This window comes from Eublepharis macularius, chromosome 17 (genome assembly GCF_028583425.1).
Source record: "Eublepharis macularius isolate TG4126 chromosome 17, MPM_Emac_v1.0, whole genome shotgun sequence".
Taxonomy (NCBI): Eukaryota; Metazoa; Chordata; class Lepidosauria; order Squamata; family Eublepharidae; genus Eublepharis; species Eublepharis macularius.
The window spans coordinates 31,078,552-31,096,783 of NC_072806.1; the positions used below are offsets into that span (position 1 = coordinate 31,078,552).

General features: G+C 48.1%; 1 protein-coding gene across 1 annotated transcript in view; it reads right to left on the bottom strand.

The window, feature by feature from the left end:
• The window catches only part of RPH3AL (rabphilin 3A like (without C2 domains)), an 80,274-nt gene that overhangs the window by 38,916 nt on the left and 23,126 nt on the right, over nucleotides 1-18,232 (bottom strand). Inside the window, exon 4 of the mRNA XM_055002055.1 lies at nucleotides 14,304-14,433. Within this exon, the coding sequence (XP_054858030.1) occupies nucleotides 14,304-14,433 (130 nt within the window). The remainder of the gene's footprint in view (nucleotides 1-14,303; nucleotides 14,434-18,232) is intronic.

Here is an 18,232-nt window from a genome sequence, read left to right on the forward strand (position 1 = left end):
CGCTCTCCTTTTCCCTTCTTTAAATCCCTCTCTCTACCACTCCTCCCTTTGACCATTCCTGGGCCCAGAATTCTCACTCAATCAGAGGCTTCTCTCTCTTTCACTTTCTCTCCTCTCTCTTCACACACATGTCCTTCTCCATACAACCATCTCGCTGTTCTTATGCCTGAGTACCTTTTCAATTCCTATACCCTTATATTTTCCTCAATCATTCTAAAACTTGTTTTGGAAACGATCCGGCTGTTTTGCGGTTTCTGGTAGCCTATTAGAGGCACTTGGAGCTTGCTTGCTATCCTGGTAAAGATCCTTAAACCACATGTTCTGCTCCACCAGCACCCTCACTGGCACATGTGTTGGTTTTCCAAGCGAGCCAGGCTGTGGAAACGGGTGGAAGTTTCCCCTGACACCAAGCTCAATTTCCCCCAATTGGTCATGGTTCTGGGAGCATGATCATAACCCAAGTTAGAGAGTCTACACGTGTCTAAGGGTACGCATGAAAGGGAGCATGTAATGGGGCTCCCTGCTTGCACAACGGAGTGAATGTCACTCTTTACCTGTTCATGTCACTCTAAAGGGTGAAAACCACACATGGAAGGTGATAAAAATAAGTTTCACTCAATAAAATGAGGAACACTGAAAATATGAAGTGAATAAGTATATTACTAAGTTAACATAAACTACTGTGAACACATACATCAATTATTCCAATGCAAAGAATTCAACAAGTTCAGTAAACAACTTCAGCTAGGAAGATGTCCAACAGGTAAGTTTCTACAATGAAATGCCCAAAGACTCAAGGTAAGTACTGCTAATCTATATATTCATGTCCTTTTAAGTGACTTTCTTCCTTTGTCTTTTACAGGTGGTACTAGAGAAGACAAGATATCAGAAGACGCTCCCAAATCGCTGCTTTGTTTGTTTTTACTCTTTACCCATTGCCAGGGCTTTATTTCTAGGAAAAGAGGTGGTGGAACTCAGTGGTGAAACTCAGGACCACACAATGATGTCACTTAGGGTCAGCTGGAACAAGGGGGGAGTTTTTTAAAGTTTAAATCGCCCTTGGTGAAAATGGTCACATGGCCAGTGGCCACGCCCCCTGATCTCCAGATAGAGGGGAGTTTAGAGATCCCCTCTGTCTGGAGATCAGGGAGCAGGGCCACCAGCCATGTGACCATTTTCAAGAGGTGCCGGAACGCTGTTCCACCACGTTCCAGCTGGAAAAAAACCCTGACTGTTGCCAGTCAAGGGAGCAGCCTCAGCTCCCTGACAGCGGGCCTCTTGCTAGGCCAGCCCCCCCCCCACTAAAATCCTAGCTCTTGCCAATCTCTAGATTGAGCCATGGGTGTCCAAATGAGTAACAAAGGCTTTGGGGTGAACGCGCTCCTCCCAGCCCTAAGGAAAATCCCCAAGCAAATCCACATTGCTGAAGCAGACAAATTAAGAACTCTTTCAAATGAGATGGGGTGGGGACTGTGGGGGCGCCACAGAAATCAATCCTCCTAATAAGAGAACAACACCATTCGGGCACGCTGGGGGTAGCTGGGAGGACAAACTGAGGCATCAGATCCAACTGCAACAGCCACAGATGGTACTAACAGCCACTGATTGAGACTAGGTGGGCCAGCAAAGCTGTTAAAAACGGCCTGTCCGGAGACATCTCTACCGCACAGCGTGGCAAGGGGCAGGGGTAAGGCACAGCCTGCTGGTGAACGCTACAGCCTTTGAAGAGAGGTCTGCAGTGGAGTATGTATTTGGTGGAATCTCTACCTGCAGAAAAAGTGCAGATGCAAAAATCCCTTCTCAGAATCCTGCCTGGTTTTCCCCAGAACTAATACAGAAAAGTGTCTCTGTAAGGTTTTGTCTGTCTGTGCATGATTTTTTTTTAAAAAAAGGAACATGACTCTCTCACACTCACACACACAATCAAAACACATACGTTTCAGCTCATTTCCGATCTGTCAGTCACACCAAAGTTCCCACTCAGTGACATAAGGGAATGAATGTACTCTGGGAGCCCAGTGAGGCAAGCGAGCCTTGAAAGGGAGGTAAAACATACTCCTCGCTCTCCACAACATGGAAATCATCAATGCCCAGAGCAGGGAGGAAATTCTGCCGTAGTCCAACAGGGCAAGGATAGTGGAAGCGGGAACTTCCCAGGCTGGGAAGGAGATGTCTTGGGAGAGGAGGAGGAGGAACCAGAGGGTTGGAATCCCCTCCCCTCTCCATTCCTACGCCTAGCTGAGCCCCCTCTGCTTCACAGTGGACTTATGCATAGCAGTTCTGGGGATATGGCACATATTAGAGAGATGTCTAATATTAGAGAGATTAGAAAGTAGAGAGAGAAAGTAGATCCCGCTCATCATAACCTCAGTATAATGAGGTGCACTTGGTGCAAACAGCAGCAGGGAGACAGAGCTTCAATGAGGGTGGGTGCCATCAAAATCCTCCTTATTCAGTGTGCATTCTGGAGTTCCAAAATACCTGCAGATTTCCAAAATGGGACCACCAATGCCTGTTCTAGTTCCCCTCTCCTTCCAAATTTTGCACAGACTGCTAGAGGTGTGCCATCCTTCAGTCCCTTCATAGGAGGAAGCAGAAGTGCATAGGGACCCACAGCCAACCTGTAGATTATGGGCCCTTTAAAGGGCCATTATTTCCTTTGGCCAGAAGAGCTTGATATGCCAGCCAAGAGAAGTAATGACCCTAAGTGCCACCACCATCCCACCAGAGGCAGCAGGCACAGGCAGGGGGGGGGGGCAAGAGGAAGTCTGTCGCCACCTCTAGACTGGCCACAGCACATTGGACCTTTAAACTTTAAATGGCTACTGTGTCACTGGGTGGAGATCTGACTTCCGGACTTCTATCCATAGGAAATAGTTGCCCTTTAAAGGTCAAAGGACCAATGCACCATGGAACAGCTGGGGGGCCAGGACAGGCTTAAGAACGTAAGTCGAGCCCTGCTGGATCAGACCAGACTAGGGGTCCATATAGCCCAGCATCCTGTTTCACACAGTGGCCAACTAGGTACTCCAAAGAGCCAACACAGAGCGTAGAGGCCAAGGTCTTCCCTGATGCTTCCCCTTTCACTGGTATTCAGAGGTTGACTGCCCCTGAATGGGGAGGTTCACTTTAGTAGCCATTGGCAGTAGCCACTGATATACCTACCCTCCAGGAATCTAATTCCCTTTTAAAGCTGTCTTGGCCTGCGGCCATCAAGACATCTTCCGGCAGCGAATTCCACATTTTAATCACTCATGTGAAGAAGTATTTCCTTTGGTCTGTTCTGGATCTACCACCCATCAACTTCACTGGATGCCCTCGAGTTCTAGTGCTTTGGGAGTGGGGGGGGGAAGTTACACGAAGGCACCAAGTTATACAGAGGAACCAAGGTTGCTTTTTTGCACGGCTCCGTCAACGCCCACGAGAGTAAACGGCACACAAATTTTAGACATTCTCAGGAACCTGGACTTCAAGAGGAGCAGCGTGCTGCACGGGGGAAGAAGAAGGAATTCCTCTTCATCGTTTGCTCAACCTCCCAATAAGTATCAAAGATAATTGAGTTGCCAGTCAACAATCTCTCAGCCCCACATAGCTCACAGGGCACTCGCGGAGATAAAATGTGCAAAAACTCATGCAGGGGGGAAAGAAGTGACAGAAAATCAAGTAGACATCATACTAGCATCTAAACTGCATTAAAATAACATGGGGATAGGGCAGCACAAAACGGCCCACAGAGGGCTCACATGCAGCGTCTGGCCCCAGCCCCCATTTTGCTCGGCTCTGGGGGCGAAGCCAAGGCTGGCCTGGGTCACCACACGCCACTTCTGACATTTCTGCACAGAATGAGTGGCAGGCTCCAAAAGCCTCTGGGGCATTCTTGATGGGCTCAGAAACTCAATGAAACTGCAGTGACATTTGCAGTTCCCAATTGAAGCTGTGGGGCAATGGAACGGGCAATTTGGGGGGTGGCCAGAACAACTGGCAACTGCCATGACCACTATTCCTCCGTTTTGCGGCCCCAATCCCCATTCTTCTTTTATCAGCAACAAGCTCACCTGCCTGGTCACCTTAGAAATGTCTTGGCCATTCCTTCTGAAAGAGCTGTTTATCAAAAGAATTAGATGCTTCTCCATCAGAGGCTGTGTGTGTGCACGCAAGGCAAAGGAGGTTAAGACTGGGCAGGAAAATCAGTAGGGCTTTTTTTCAGATGGAACGCGGTGGAACGGAGTTCCGGCACCGCTTGAAAATGGTCACATGGTTGGTGGCCCCGCCCCCTGATCTCCAGACAGAGGAGAGTTGAGATTGCCCTCTGCGCCGCTGAGCGGCGCAGAGGGCAATCTCAACTCCCCTCTGTCTAGCGATCAGGGGGCGGAGCCACCAGCCATGTGACCATTTTCTCCGAGGGCAACCCACTGAGTTCCACCACCTCTTTTCCCAGAAAAAAAGCCCTGAAAATCAGCATCAACCAATCACGTCCGCATGACCAAATTTTAATCATGGAGTATAACGGCCTCCTAGTTTGACCACAGCAAGGGACTGCCTTGGCACAAAAGGACAACCCTAGAGGGATGACTGTAGGAGGAGGGAGGGGCTGTGGCTCAGTAGAAGTGCCTGCACTTTGCATGCAGAAGGTCCCAGGTTCAATCCCCGGCATCTCCAGTTAAAAAGAATCTGGTAGATGATGTGAAAGACCCTGCTTGAGACCCTGGAGAGCAGCTGCCAGTCTGAGTAGACATGACTGACCTTGATCGGCCACTACAAAGCAGTTTCAAGTACATGTGACTCAATTAAGCACACGCAGCTCAGTAGCTGCTATTATAAAAACATGCCAAGCCCATCAAAGCATCATGCAGAAAAGCAGAAAAATTACCTCCAGAGAAGCTCAACTGGAAAATAAAGAAGGCTATTCCTGATGATGCCCCGGCTCTTTTGTGTGCCTTCTGCACAATTCTTCCACCTCCTCTCCATCTTGAGCCTTTCCCTCCCTGTCAGCCAATCGAGAGCCTTCCTTTAACTATCCCTCCAGCCCCATGCAAATCAAAACTGGTGCCCCTGTTACTCCCTGCTCCTCTAACAAGAACTGCCCATCACCCACCCAGTCCCATCTCAGGCTCAGCTTTGGAACTGAGCCTCAGCACCCTAAGGGTCTAAGCTCTTGCCCTCACACCTGCCCCCCATGCTTGGATCTCTCTTTGGGTTTACTGCCTGAACTGCTTCTCACATCCCCACTCGACACTCTTTGCCATGTGGGCACTCTTGGGATGCCAAACCTCCAGGTTGGTGCAAGTCTGAGGTCTGCTCTGGCTGCTGGAAGCCTGTATGTCCTTAATCCCTCTCAGATGACATCCCCATGCAGAAAAGAATCAATAAACACCTCCCTACACGCTCCCTCTAACACCTCCTCTTCATTCTCTTCCTTCTTTCAACTTTGTGGATCAAGCGTCAGGACTGAGCAGAGGTATCGGTGGGCTCCTTAGTATTTCTGGTGCTGCAATGTACTTCAATATCACTCTGACTCTACGCTCATACCTTATCAATAAACTCCCTTGGATTATTCTACAAAATCCCTGCCTCTGTCTTCCTTCCAACCTTGCACTGGACTCCCATCAGTTTGTCAGAAAGACCCCCAACTTAAGACGGGGTGTACTCAGTCTAAGACTGGGTATACGCTACTACTTGTTAGCCGTGTTTAAAAACTTTAATCAGCAGGTCCTGCTAGGGAAGGAGAGAGGGCTATATGAGTGTTGTTGACTCTCGTTTTGGAAACATGGGCTCCTTCACACAAGCACACGTGCACATGTGCAGACCACTCTACCTAGCACATGCGCAACAGAGCTTCTACTTCCTGCTTTGTGCTCCAATGCCTGGCATATGGCAACATCCCATGGAAACCAGAAGTGAGAGCTGCATGTAACACACATCTTTTTCTACCCTTACCATGTTCACCTCAGGCTCTCCCATCCACAGGTACCATGACTGGGTTACATACTTGGCCTCAAGACTAGCCATCTCTGGGCGAGGCTTGGGGCACCAGCAACACACACAACAATTGTTTTTTTAAAAAGCAGTCCTCTTGTGGTACACTTTAAAGGCTACCAAATTTATTGATAACTAAGCTGGGGTTTTTTTTAATTATATTTTTTATTTTTCCAAATAAGAAAGAAAATAAAGCATATAAGATAAAAGGAGCAATAAAGTTTTCAGTACAGTTCAATACAGTTTAAATAACTCTGGTAGTCTGTAAGGTACCACAAGATTCTTTTTTTGTTTTCGCTCCAACAGACGGACATTATTTTTACCCTCATTTATTTGCAAACCTCAGCACCTTTCTCTGCTTAATAGAAAAGAGTCCAGTAGCACCTTTAAAGCTAACCAACTTTACTGTAGCATAAGCTTTCGAGAATCACAGTTCTCTTCGTCAGATGCATGCATCTGATGAAGAGAACTGTGATTCTCGAAAGCTTATGCTACAGTAAAGTTGGTTAGTCTTAAAGGACTCTTTTCTATTTTGCTACTACAGACTAACATGGCTAACTCCTCTGTTTCTCTGCTTAGAAATTAAATGTCACCTGCCACCCGCCCCCATTTTATCTCCTTCCACTGCAAGAATGGAGGCGCTTGGCTTTATAAAGATACCATTCCTGAGGAAGAAATGACAGCCAAGTACTCCCTCTTGTGGGCACTTTTGGAATACTTAAACCAAGCAGCATATATTTTAAGCAAAAAAAGCCCCCGCCCGCCCGCCCGCCCAGTTACATCATCAAGGAATCAAAACATTTTGCTTGGGGGAGATGGCTTTGCGCAAGCTATAATTTACATTTGATTAAAATGCTAGTAATTAAAATCTCCCCTGGGATCCACAGCATGAAAAATATCAGACTTGGTGTACACTGATATTATATATGGTAGGGCCAGAGCCCTATTTTGGCCCCCCCCACCCGCCCACGGCATACATCAAGCAGTGGGGGGAATCCAACTGGAACTGGTGTACAGCAATAAATCAAGCTTCTGTAATGATCTCCTGGGATTCCCGTAACTAGGCAATGATGCCAGCCCCCATCCATGAAGTGAGCGGTCTTGAATGGACGCAAGGAATTATTTCCAGATCCTGTTCATAAAGTAATGTGCCCTTTGGCTCATTGCACTTTAAAAAAGAAAGAACCGTAGAGCAAAGGTGAGTTGCTGGCAGCTCCACGTCCCAAACAGGGCCCTGGCACAGCCCCCAAACCTGAAACCCTTCTCCCTTCACAAGACACCTCCGTTTCTGAAGGTGGCTAATGGCTCGCCCGTAAGAAAAAGTGGCGTGGAAACAGTTCTCTGTCTCTTCTCCCTAGCTGCTCATTCACGTACTGGATTAATCTGTGGATTACTAGGGTTAAATAAATTTGCAATAAAATAAAGCTGTAATAAACCTGTCAGTTGCCAAGGTGCTGCTAGACTCTATGGCTATGATAGACTAAGCCGCCAGTTTACTTTCAAGGGAACGAGGTGGTAGAATGGACCGTTTCACTTAGGCAGCAGGGGAAGCAGCCCATTTTTTTAAATCCTCCACTAAATCTCCCTCCAAACAGAAAGCCAGCACAGTAAGAAAAGAGAGGGAGTGGAGCTTTTCTCCCTGCTGTGCTAGGTTTCCATTTGCAGGGAAGGGTGTTTTGTTCTTTTGTTTTTTTGTTTTTTTTACACAAATGGACATTCAAAGCTGGAATTTGCTATGTCAAGTCCTCAAGGATGCTCTCTATTCTGTTACCTGAGGGGACTGCCACTTCTTCCCCTTGCGTGAAATTCATCACGCAGGAGTCAGCAGCTAAAATGCCTGAAAGGAGAAAGCAGGTAGGACTTGCTTTCTCTACAAATTGCATAGTACCTTAACTTCGAGGTGCTTTATAAACCATTAAGCATCAAGACTGCTCCCTGTGGCGCTCCAGAGAAGATCCTGGACCTCGGTTCACACACATAAGCCCCTTTGTTGGAATCTCAGCATACACGCAAGTCAGCATCAAACCTGCTGGGGGTAGCGCTCGGTTCAAACTACAGCTTTTAACAGCAACCTCGATGCAGAGAAGGCCAAGAGACAGAGAGTGCAATAAAAGCAGATTACAGAATTCAGAACGCCCATCCTATGACGACAACCAAGCACCCCACAGAAGCTCTGCCAAGGCCTCTACAGGCTCTTCCTACAGCAGGACCAAAAGAGCCACCTGCACCCCAGACAATTCTTTTGTTTCAGTTATTCTACACACACACACACACACACACACCACTTTTATGAAGCTGGTGCAAAAAGAATGCTGGAGAAATTGTCAGCCCACAAAAAACACTGGTGGGGCAATCAAGATTTATGGATTTGTTTCTGGCAAGGGGAAAATGAGGATATTCAAAACGAAAGAAAGAAAGAAAGAAAGAAAGAAAGAAAGAAAGAAAGAAAGAAAGAAAGAAAGAAAGAAAGAAAGAAAGAAAGAAAGAAAGAAAGAAAGAAAGAAAGAAAGAAAGAAAGAAAGAAAGAAAGAAAGAAAGAAAGAAAGAAAGAAAGAAAGAAAGAAAGAAAGAAAGAAAGAAAAGCTGGCAGCTCATCCAGAAGAATTTGTCCCCCACCTTCTAATAAATGCAATACAGTCTCCATCCCCCTCCTGACTTGCTTAGTTCCTTATCTGCCCCCAAACCATCTTTCAAATGGGTTTCACAGGCACATCCAGCCCAGGCCGAGCTGTCATTTATGGATCAGCTTCCCTGGTAATTTAAAAGCATTTCCAAATGCTTTCCTGTGCTATGGACCATGAAGGAGCCTCGGGGTTAACAAACTAAATGGAGTGGCCAACGAGAATGGCAAAGAGACCAGAGGACAACAAGGAAAATTCCAGCTTAAAAATCCAAAGCCATAACCAGCCCGAGAGCACAGAGCAGGGCTACTGAGCAATTGGTCTAGATGGTGAACACTTGGTACCAAATCTTGGAAAATATCTGTACACCAAACCCCAACATACGGGCTTTTATTTGTTAACTCCATATAATCCCCGATTTGGACCCTGGAGCCACTGGAAGCAGACAGGGTCATGTGGAAAGGGTTCCCCTGCAGTTTTGAACGTCACTATGAAGGTGCTCTTTGTTGGGAAAGGGGGTCAAAAATGATTTAAATTCAGAGTTGCAATGGATCTTGAATCAATAGAGAGTCAGACGCTTTGTTTGCTTTTAAGAAAAGTTACCTGACCAATTGACCAGTAACAGTTTACAAACACATCTTAGTTTCCCGGGTTTTGAGATAGCTTAGAGCCAAGCTACAAGTGACGAATCACACTTGCCTGGCAAGTGAACAGACTCGCGTGTATTCCTCCCTGTTCACTTGCCATTCACTTGCACTCTGGAGTGCAAGCGAATGGCAAGTGAACAGGGAGGAATACACGCGAGTCTGTTCACTTGCCAGGCAAGTGTGATTCGTCACTTGTAGCTTGGCTAAGTCTATTGGCTCTGTGCCAGGTTTCCCTTCCAGGTCAATACAAACAAGTGCCCACTGGATTCGGTTTCGTTTTCTCAGCCATGTCGGACGCTCCTCTTCGCTGGCTCGAGAGGAAGCGCCCGAGCACCCTGTCCGGGCAGCTGATCTGCGAAGATTAGCCCCCAAAACTCCCAGTGAGGGAGGCTGAGTCCGGGACGCTGCGGGAAGAGCCCCCCGGAATCAATGCGGGGGGTTAATTGCCCGTTTGTCCCTACGGAGGCCGGCGGACGTGCGCGGCGCCTCGAGTGCTGCCAGGCCATGGAGAACGGCAAAGAGCAGAATTAGGTGAGAGCCTACAAGTAAGCGAATTCCTTCTGTTCTTACAAGCGTACGTGAAGGAGAGGTGGGATCTGAAGCTAAGAAGGCTTATTCTTCCCCTTTGCAGAGTTTCAAAATTCAGTTGGTGCCCCCCCCCCCCTAAAATGGCAACAAAAAAACAAAGTCCTGCCCTTGGCAAGTCAGTTTCGGCTGCCCTAAAGGGAGAATCGCTGGAGGAAGTAGTACGGAGGGCGGTTGGTGAAGCTATAAAACCCTTTGTTGACAAGCTGAATGAAACAGATCAAAGAGTGGGCTTAATTGAGAGCGAAGTGAAAACCATCAAGGAAGCAGCAGGGGGGGGGCAGAGAAGTCTGCTCGGGAAAGTGCGTCACTCGTGAAGGCTACGAATAAAGAGCTTAAACTGGTGGAGAATCAGTTGATCGGGCTACAAGTGGAACGAACACAGACAATTTTGCGCCTCCAGAATGTGAAAGAGGAGGAAAACGAGGATTTACGGGGTCTTGTCTCGGAACTACTGGCGACACCCGCGAGGGCAACTAAAGAAGAAGTAAAAAGCGCCATTTTGGAAGCCCGTCGGGCTACCTCAAAATATGCAATGAAGCGTCAGTTGCCGCGCGAGATCATCATCGATTTTTCATCTAAGAGGATCCGGGACACTATCCTATATAATTCATACAATGCGGATTTGGACTTTTTGGGTAATAAAGTTAAGATATTGAAAGACGTCCCATTTCTAGTTCGGAAAAGACGTATTAAGTATAAAAAGTTTGCAGCTCTTCTGAGAGAACGTGGAATAAAGTACAAATGGTTATTCCCGGAAGGAATATGGTTCAGTCACAAAGATCAAGCCTTTAAGATATTATCAGAAGATCAACTAAGGGATTTTGAGGACAGAAATCCAGAATTCCAGTGCACCAAGGAAGATGAAAAAGAGAAGTCTGAGGGGGAGGGGGAGGAAACGAGCACTGCGGCTGCAGCTGCTCAGAGAGAATTGCGTCCGGGACCCAGGAGGGGAAGAAAAATTTAATTTGAAATTAAACTGTAATTTGCATTTAGTAAGGTCAACCACTCCATCAATATAATATAAAGCTTTAACTTTTGAATAATGGCAGTATGAAGGGAAAACATGAAACGTAGTGTTTAGTGTTTGTAGATTACCTCCCCCTTTTCCTCCCCCCCCTTTTTTTTCCCTTCCTTCCCATCCCGTGTGCTATTGTAGTCTTTTGTAGTTACTGTTTTGTAGGTTATGTATGTATGTAGTAGTTTTGTGTGTTAGATATTGAAAAATAAAAAATAAATAAATAAATAAAAAAAAAACAAGAGCCCACTGGGTAAACACATTAACCCCATAATGACTGAATGTCACACCTTGCAGCCTACATTCCAACAGTCTCTTCATTTGTTCTGCATCGCCATGTGGTGGAGGCTGTTCCCATACTCATTAAACAAATGGGAAACTGTGGCCAAGGCAGTATGAGTGATCCAACCTAGGAGAGAGGTAGGGAGAAGGCTTTGAGCCTCTCAAATCCAACCCCATCTCCGAATTCACAAACAACACTTCAATTATCTAATCCAGGGGTCCCCAACCTTTTTAAGACTGGAGGCACCATTGGAATGGGTGCAACTACAAAACGTCTGCTGCAGAAGCTGCAGCCAATCACAAAATATTGGAGTAAGGTCATGCATAACTGCAATAGTAACTCCTCAACCTTTCAGGCAACAGAGTTTAACAGGATGTGAGCCCTGCTTTGCTGCCCCTCCGCAGTCTTGCTGGCTGCTCAGGGAGGGCTTCCCTAGGCCACTGGGGAGGGAAGAGGGTTGCTCCACCTGGTTCTTCCTCCTACGCACTGGGCAATGACATGCCGCCTGCCAAGTCTCCTCAGACTTCCTCCTCAGCCTGTCTGGGAAACCCCCCTTTTATAGAACCCCTTTTCCCGCCCCCTCCTGGGGGGGCAGCCAATCTCCCAAGGCTCCTGGCCCCTTCCTGCCCTGACACCCAGGGATGACTATATGGGTGAAGTGAAAGGCTAGACCTTTGTCACTCAAGCTTCCCCAGTCCCTCCTCCTGATCCGGCACCCACTGGGGCCTCAGCAGAAGAAGTTGGACACCACCGTCCCTCCATTCCCTGGGTGGGCCCACCTAGCGGTGATGGATGCAGCCATATTCCAGCCACTGCAGTGCAAGCAGTAGGCTGGGGCAGCTTCCCAAGGTTGGTGGGCAGAGGCCTAGGCCGGTAGGAATGGTGCTCCATCAGCCTTTTGGCCCCTAGCTCCTCCCAGAGGGGCCGTTGCTCCGGCCCTGGTCACCTCAGTGTCCACCTGTTCTCAGAGCTGGGCATCATCTCCTCCTCCCAGGCTCTCAGCCATCCCCACATCTCAGCATGGAGCTGCACCTTGCGCCAGCCTTCTTGCTTTGCCACCCCTCGTCCTCCTGCCTCGCCGCCAGCTGTGGTGTCTCCAGGCCAGGTAAGGGGAACCAGCGAGGCTGTGGTTCTTCCAGGCTCATTGGGCCAGCTGGGGTGGGGACGGGCAGTCGAGAACTCTCTGCGGGGTGGGGGGTGGCAGCAGCCCTAAGTCTGGGGCTTGCAGCAGCAGCTCCGGACACAGGATGGTTTTTAAAATAAACATTGTTTGAAAGTAATTTTTGCATGCACACAGCCTACCTTTGGTCACACGGCGAAGACTCTTGTGCTGTAGTGGCAGCTGTTGCCAAAGCAACTTTTTAAAAACCTGCTCAGCCAATGATCTCCAGTGGCCAGACAGGAGCCCTACGGTGAAAAAGCCCATTGGAACCTTCCCGCTTTCTAAAAATAGGAAAAGTGCTGGTGGGTGCCATGCTGGGAACAAGAGGCCTAGAGTGCGGGGAGCCAGGGGGTCGGCCGCCTTGGAGGCAGAATTTTGAGGGGGCGCCTTGTCCACGGCCCCCCCTCTGGATGTGCCCCTTCGCCACTGCCGCCTGCCTCAGTGCCCAGCAAGCTGGGCGCTCTGGCCCTTTGTCGGCACTGCTGTCCGCCTCGGCGGCGCAGCAGGTGGGGAGGTGAGCAGGGAGGCAAGTGGGAAGGCGGGCCACGAAGTGGTAAGGGACAGTGAGTGTCCTAAATCAGGGGAGCACTCTCGGGTGAGGGGGGGCCCCTGCACGATTACATCACTTCCGGGAAGTTATCGCGCAGGGCTGGAGCGTGCGTGCGGGGAGGAAAACCATCTCCTGCCCCGGGCCCCACTGGACCATGCTACACCACTGCTGGGAACCCCTGACCTAATTTAATCTGACTGCTCGATTTCATAACACAGAACTTGGGGAGTTTTCCATGACAAGAGTCTCAGCAGGGGGCACCCCTGGGTTTGAGCTCACCCAGTGGAGTGAGGCTTCTTTCCTGGCGCCCTTCCCCATCAAAAACTGCCGATGAGAACTTTGTTGTGCAGCATAAAAACTTGTAAAAAGCTCTTAGGTTTGTGAGTGCACACGGTGTGTAGGGAAGCAGACAGAAATCAGCTTCCAGGAAATTTCAGCTTTTTTAAAAAAAATCGGAGTCTTATGAAGATCTGCTTGAAAGCATGTAGGGAAGCTGCCGAAGTTAATGGCGTGGCAAAATAAAATTGCCAGAGGCTGGGAGAGGATTTTAGTATCCCGTGGAGCTTCTCATGCCTCCGCATCTTGAAAAGCAGGATTATACACATTTGCATGATAACAATAGCAGGAACTACTGATTCTGCAGTCACTCCACTGGCTACCAATCAGTTACCAGGCTCAATTAAAGGTACTGGCTGTCACTCAAAGCTCTTCTATGGGACTGCCTCTCTCCCTATGTTCCACCATGGTAGCTTTGCTCATCGGAACAGGGCCTTCTGCAGGTGCCATCTTGACCGTGAGCAAAGTCAATAGCTGTCCATACATGTGCCTTCTCTGTGGTGGCCCCCGCCTTATGGAACAGCCTACGGAAGAGGTCAGGAAAGCTCCCTCTCTCCTGGCCTTCTGCAAACTATGCGAAACTGAATTATTCAAGAGGGCAATAGTGTTAGGAAGTGGTCTCAAAGAGATGCATTACTAAAAGGCTAGGGGCTATATGCTTTGCTAGTATGTATTGCCTATTGCTGTAAGTATGGTCCTACTAGGTAGTTTCTGTGTTGTTTAGTATGTCAGTCTTGGAATTGCGTATGCTCTCTTTCAGCATTTCTTCAACTCTCTATTAGATTTCTGCTGTTCTGAAACTTTGCAAACTTGCATTTATATACCCTATTACATTCTTTATTGAAATGTCCCTGAAATTGACTGTACTGATTCACACTGCGTAATCTGCCTTGCATAGCAGTTAGAAGACCAGACTACACAGAATGTAAATAAATAATAAAATGTTTGCTTGCTTAAAGAGATCACGGAATTGGTGCAAAATTCTAGTTGCTTTTTCCATCCTTAAAACTTGGAATACAGACACTCCTAAGACAAACCATTTGGAGACCAACGAGCCAAAAATCCAAACTGCGGAATGTGAAGTCAAATGCAGCCGGAGCCACAGACAGCAATTCGCTGGCTCACCTTTTTACAGTCTTGACAGAAGACAGCTGTGCTCCCCAGCAAACTGAGAGTCTCCCCACAAAGTAGGCACTGAGAAAGTCCATTGCCCATCTTGTTCTTGCGCATGTTCTCCAGCCGCTCCACCAAACGCCTGCAAAGACAAGGGCCTGTTAGGAGGAAGTACGGCCTCGATCCACCAAGGCCCCTGCTGCACCTTTTCGTCTCCAAGGCTCAGGTTGGGGTACCCTTCTGGAGGACGGCAGTTCCACAGCTGCGGGTCTTTCTAGATTCCTCAGGTTTGTAAACCTGGGACACGACAGACACACCCCAGAAGGAATTCCCCGGCTGACCACAAACATCTTCTGTCATTATGAGGGCATACAGATATCAAGCTGGCCTGTGATTCGCCTTTTCAAAACCAGCCTGGGAAATCATCTCATTTTAGCAGGGCAGGAAACCTTTCCCCCTAATTGACAACATCTCGGCACATTTGTTATAAACTGAAATCCTGGGATGGATAAAGGGATGTTGTTCTAGTTTTTTGGGTCCCATCATAAAACCAGAGGCATGAGAGACGAGGCTGGCATGACAAGGGGCAAGCTAGCCATGGGATTCAGGAGAGAATGGTTTTAAGGGAGGGAACTCTCTCCCCGACCTTGGGAAAAGAGAGCACAAAAAGGCTCTGCAGCCTATTGTGTGTGTGGTTCAGTAGGATGAAGAACAGAGGACCCTAGAAGCATGCTTGCCTCCACCCCCCGCAAGCGCAATCACCCATCGTGGCAGAAGATGTCTCAGGTATTATTTGGTAAATCTCAAAGAACAAAGGTATTAGACTTTTCTTTCTCTTATCAGAAGTTAAGCCTTGTGCACTGCTCCTTATGTATATATTCTTGTGCTCTATGTATTTTATAGTCTACTGTAGAACAATAAAGATCTTTCTTTGATTTTCAAGCTGTGTCCAAGCTTCACCACAAGTCTTCTCCTCAGCCATCTGCTAGAACTCTGTACATTCACAGAGGCTCACCAGCTTACCGAACAGCTAGTGAACAGTCAAGCCTGTTTCAGTTTAGGTGGTGGAGTCCTACCAAATGAAACAAAGATCTATGAGGGAGTGAGACCCCCCCCCCCCCCCGCCAATCATAACAACATCACTTTCCCACACAACAGCCAACCCAAGCATTAACTTCTTGATCATGGCCACAAAACAAAATCTGAGCCTAAGAGTAGAGCTACCTGGAAAAGGCCCTGCTCTTTCCCCTTGCCTTTTACTGACCAAAACCAGGGCTTCAAGTGGCAATACTTTGGTGGTTGCCTAGCAACCGCCACAGAGTGCTTTCCTTTCTTCAAGTTGCAGTTGCTACTTCTGTTATTGGGGGGGTAGGGATTTAACTCACAGTGTTACTCACACTAAACCACCTCTTATCTGCCCCCCAACTTCACCTAATTTACTTCATTTATATACTGCATTTCTCTATAATGTAGACCCAAAGCAGCTTACATCATTCTCCTTATCTCCATATCCTTCAACGACCCTAAAAGGTAAGTTAGACTGAGAGTGTGTGATTGAATTAAAATCACCCAGTGAGCTTCCACAGCAGAGTGGTGATTTGAACCTGGCTCTCCCAGATCCTACTCTGAAACTCTAACCCCTACACTACATTGGCTGGGGGCGGGGGCTGCTGTTGAACAGCGCTGGGGCCTGAGTGAGTCATGCAAGTCTTGTGGTATCAGTTCATCTGGTGGTTGTTTCTCGGCCTGGCCCCAATGAATCCTCCCTCAAAGGTTAACACAGTCTTGGAAAGGGCCCTCCCCCTGCCTTTTGCTGACAGAAATCAAGCCTGAAATACTGGCTAAGCTGTTATGGTTGCTTAGCAACAGCCTCCAAGGGCATCTGGTTAAAGCACCCTCTTTATCATTTTCATTTTTTTTAAAAAAACTGTAATTTTTTTTTAGATTTCAGACCGCCCTGAGCCCGTCTGACGGGGAGGGTGGTCTAGAAATGTGTTAAAATAAATAATTTTTTCTGCAAGCCTGGGGCATTTTTCAGATGTGACAATCCATCTTGTCCATTCATGGCTCCAAACTCCAGATGTAAGTATCCACAGACCCAAGTCACTTTGATACTAGTATATATTTCTACTGGATTTTGCTACTATAGTTGGAGAAGGGGGAAAGATTTTGCTCTCTTTCTGAGCAGAGAGAATGAAGGCCAGTTCCCCAATGGGGCACAGTACAGAGGTGGCTGATGCCCTACAGGGGCTAATCTGATTCCCAGCCCTCAGCAAGTTGCGGGGGTGGGGGGGACATCTCTAAACAGAAGGCACAAGAACACAAGCGACTGGTGTAGCAAGTTAGTGGGGAAGGGAGAATGTTGCCAGTAAGCTAATAACTCCAGATAATGAAAAAACCCTTTGGATGGAATCTAGAAAATGGTGAGCCAAATCACAACTCCAGGCAAACAATCTCTCTGAGAATTATGAAGAGATGAAGGAGACCACTGGGAAAAGGCAGCTTGCAATTCCGAGCGCAGCATGGCTTAAATATTATTCTATTCCAACGCTCGCAGCATGGAACCGATAAAGCCCTGCTCAGTTTGGGATGCACCAAATGGGCCGCAGCATTAAATAAATCTCTCTTTTTAATGGCGTATTAAGGTAGTTATCTTAGCTGACTCACAAGTAAGTCTCTGCAAGCCGGAAGCAAAAGCCCTAATTATGCACTACGGTGGAAACTTTCTACGGCAGGAATACTGTCATGTTCCCAACGGCAGAATCCATCTTCCGGTGACAGATTTGTCACCACCAGAGCTGGGTCAGACTTCCCCTGCCCTGACAGAATATGTAATTTGTTTTCCTGCAGCAAGCGCTGTCTTCTTATCAGCAAGAAGACGCAAATGTTGTCACCCTCTCCCCAGACCACACAGGAGTGAAGCAGCAAAGGGGAGGGGAGCTGCAACAGAAGTGGCAGGACCAGGGCTCATTTCGAGGGGGAACGCACAGGAACGCAGTTCCGGCAGTTCCCCAAAGAGGTCACATGTCAGGTGGCCCCACCCACCTGACTCTCGGCCATTTTGGGCCCGTTTTGGCCTGGATTGGGGCTGAAATGGCCCAGATCGGGCCTCTAATGGGTGGTGGATCACTCTCCCACTCAGCAGCAGCCTGATCCTAACCATTTTGGGCCCCTTTTCAGCCATTTTCAGCCCCTTTTTGCCATTTTGGGCCCAATTTCGGCCCTGAATGGCCAGGATTGGGTCCAAAACAGAATAGGTGGTGTCAGGGGGTGTGGCATATGCAAATCAGTTATACTAATGACACACTTCCGGCGATGGCAAGAGGCGTGGCATATGCTAATGAGTTATGCTAATGAGTTCCTCCAGCTCTTTTTCTACAAAATGACCCCTGGGCAGGACACTTCCCCAGCTCAGCCTGCAGGAGGGCCCAGGCACAAGCCCCGGCACCTCTAGTGGAAAGGAAGTCAGGCATCTGGGAAAGGCTTCACCCGAGACCCTGATGAGCAGCAGGCAGTGAGAGCAGACCAGGGGCCAGACATGATCATTACAGTCCACCAGGAGGTCCCAACTGGACCTTTAAGACTAACCAACTTTACTGTAGCATAAGCTTTGGAGAACCACAGCTCTCTTCGTCTGACGAAGAGACCTGTGGTTCTCAAAAGCTTATGCTACAGTAAAGTTGGTTAGTCTTAAATGTGCTACTGGACTCTTTAATATTTTGCGACTACAGACTAACACGGCTAACTCCTCTGACCCAGTGAGATGAGATCCTGGAAGCGCCATCACTTCCACACCCACGCCTTCCCCCTGCCCGGCTGCTGCTTTTGTGAACGGCACTCATGGCTGATTAATAAACCAGCTGTGGAACATGCCCCCACCCATCGGTCATCCAGAAGAAGACATAAATCAAAGGGGAAGTGACAGGACACAGGAAGCTGCA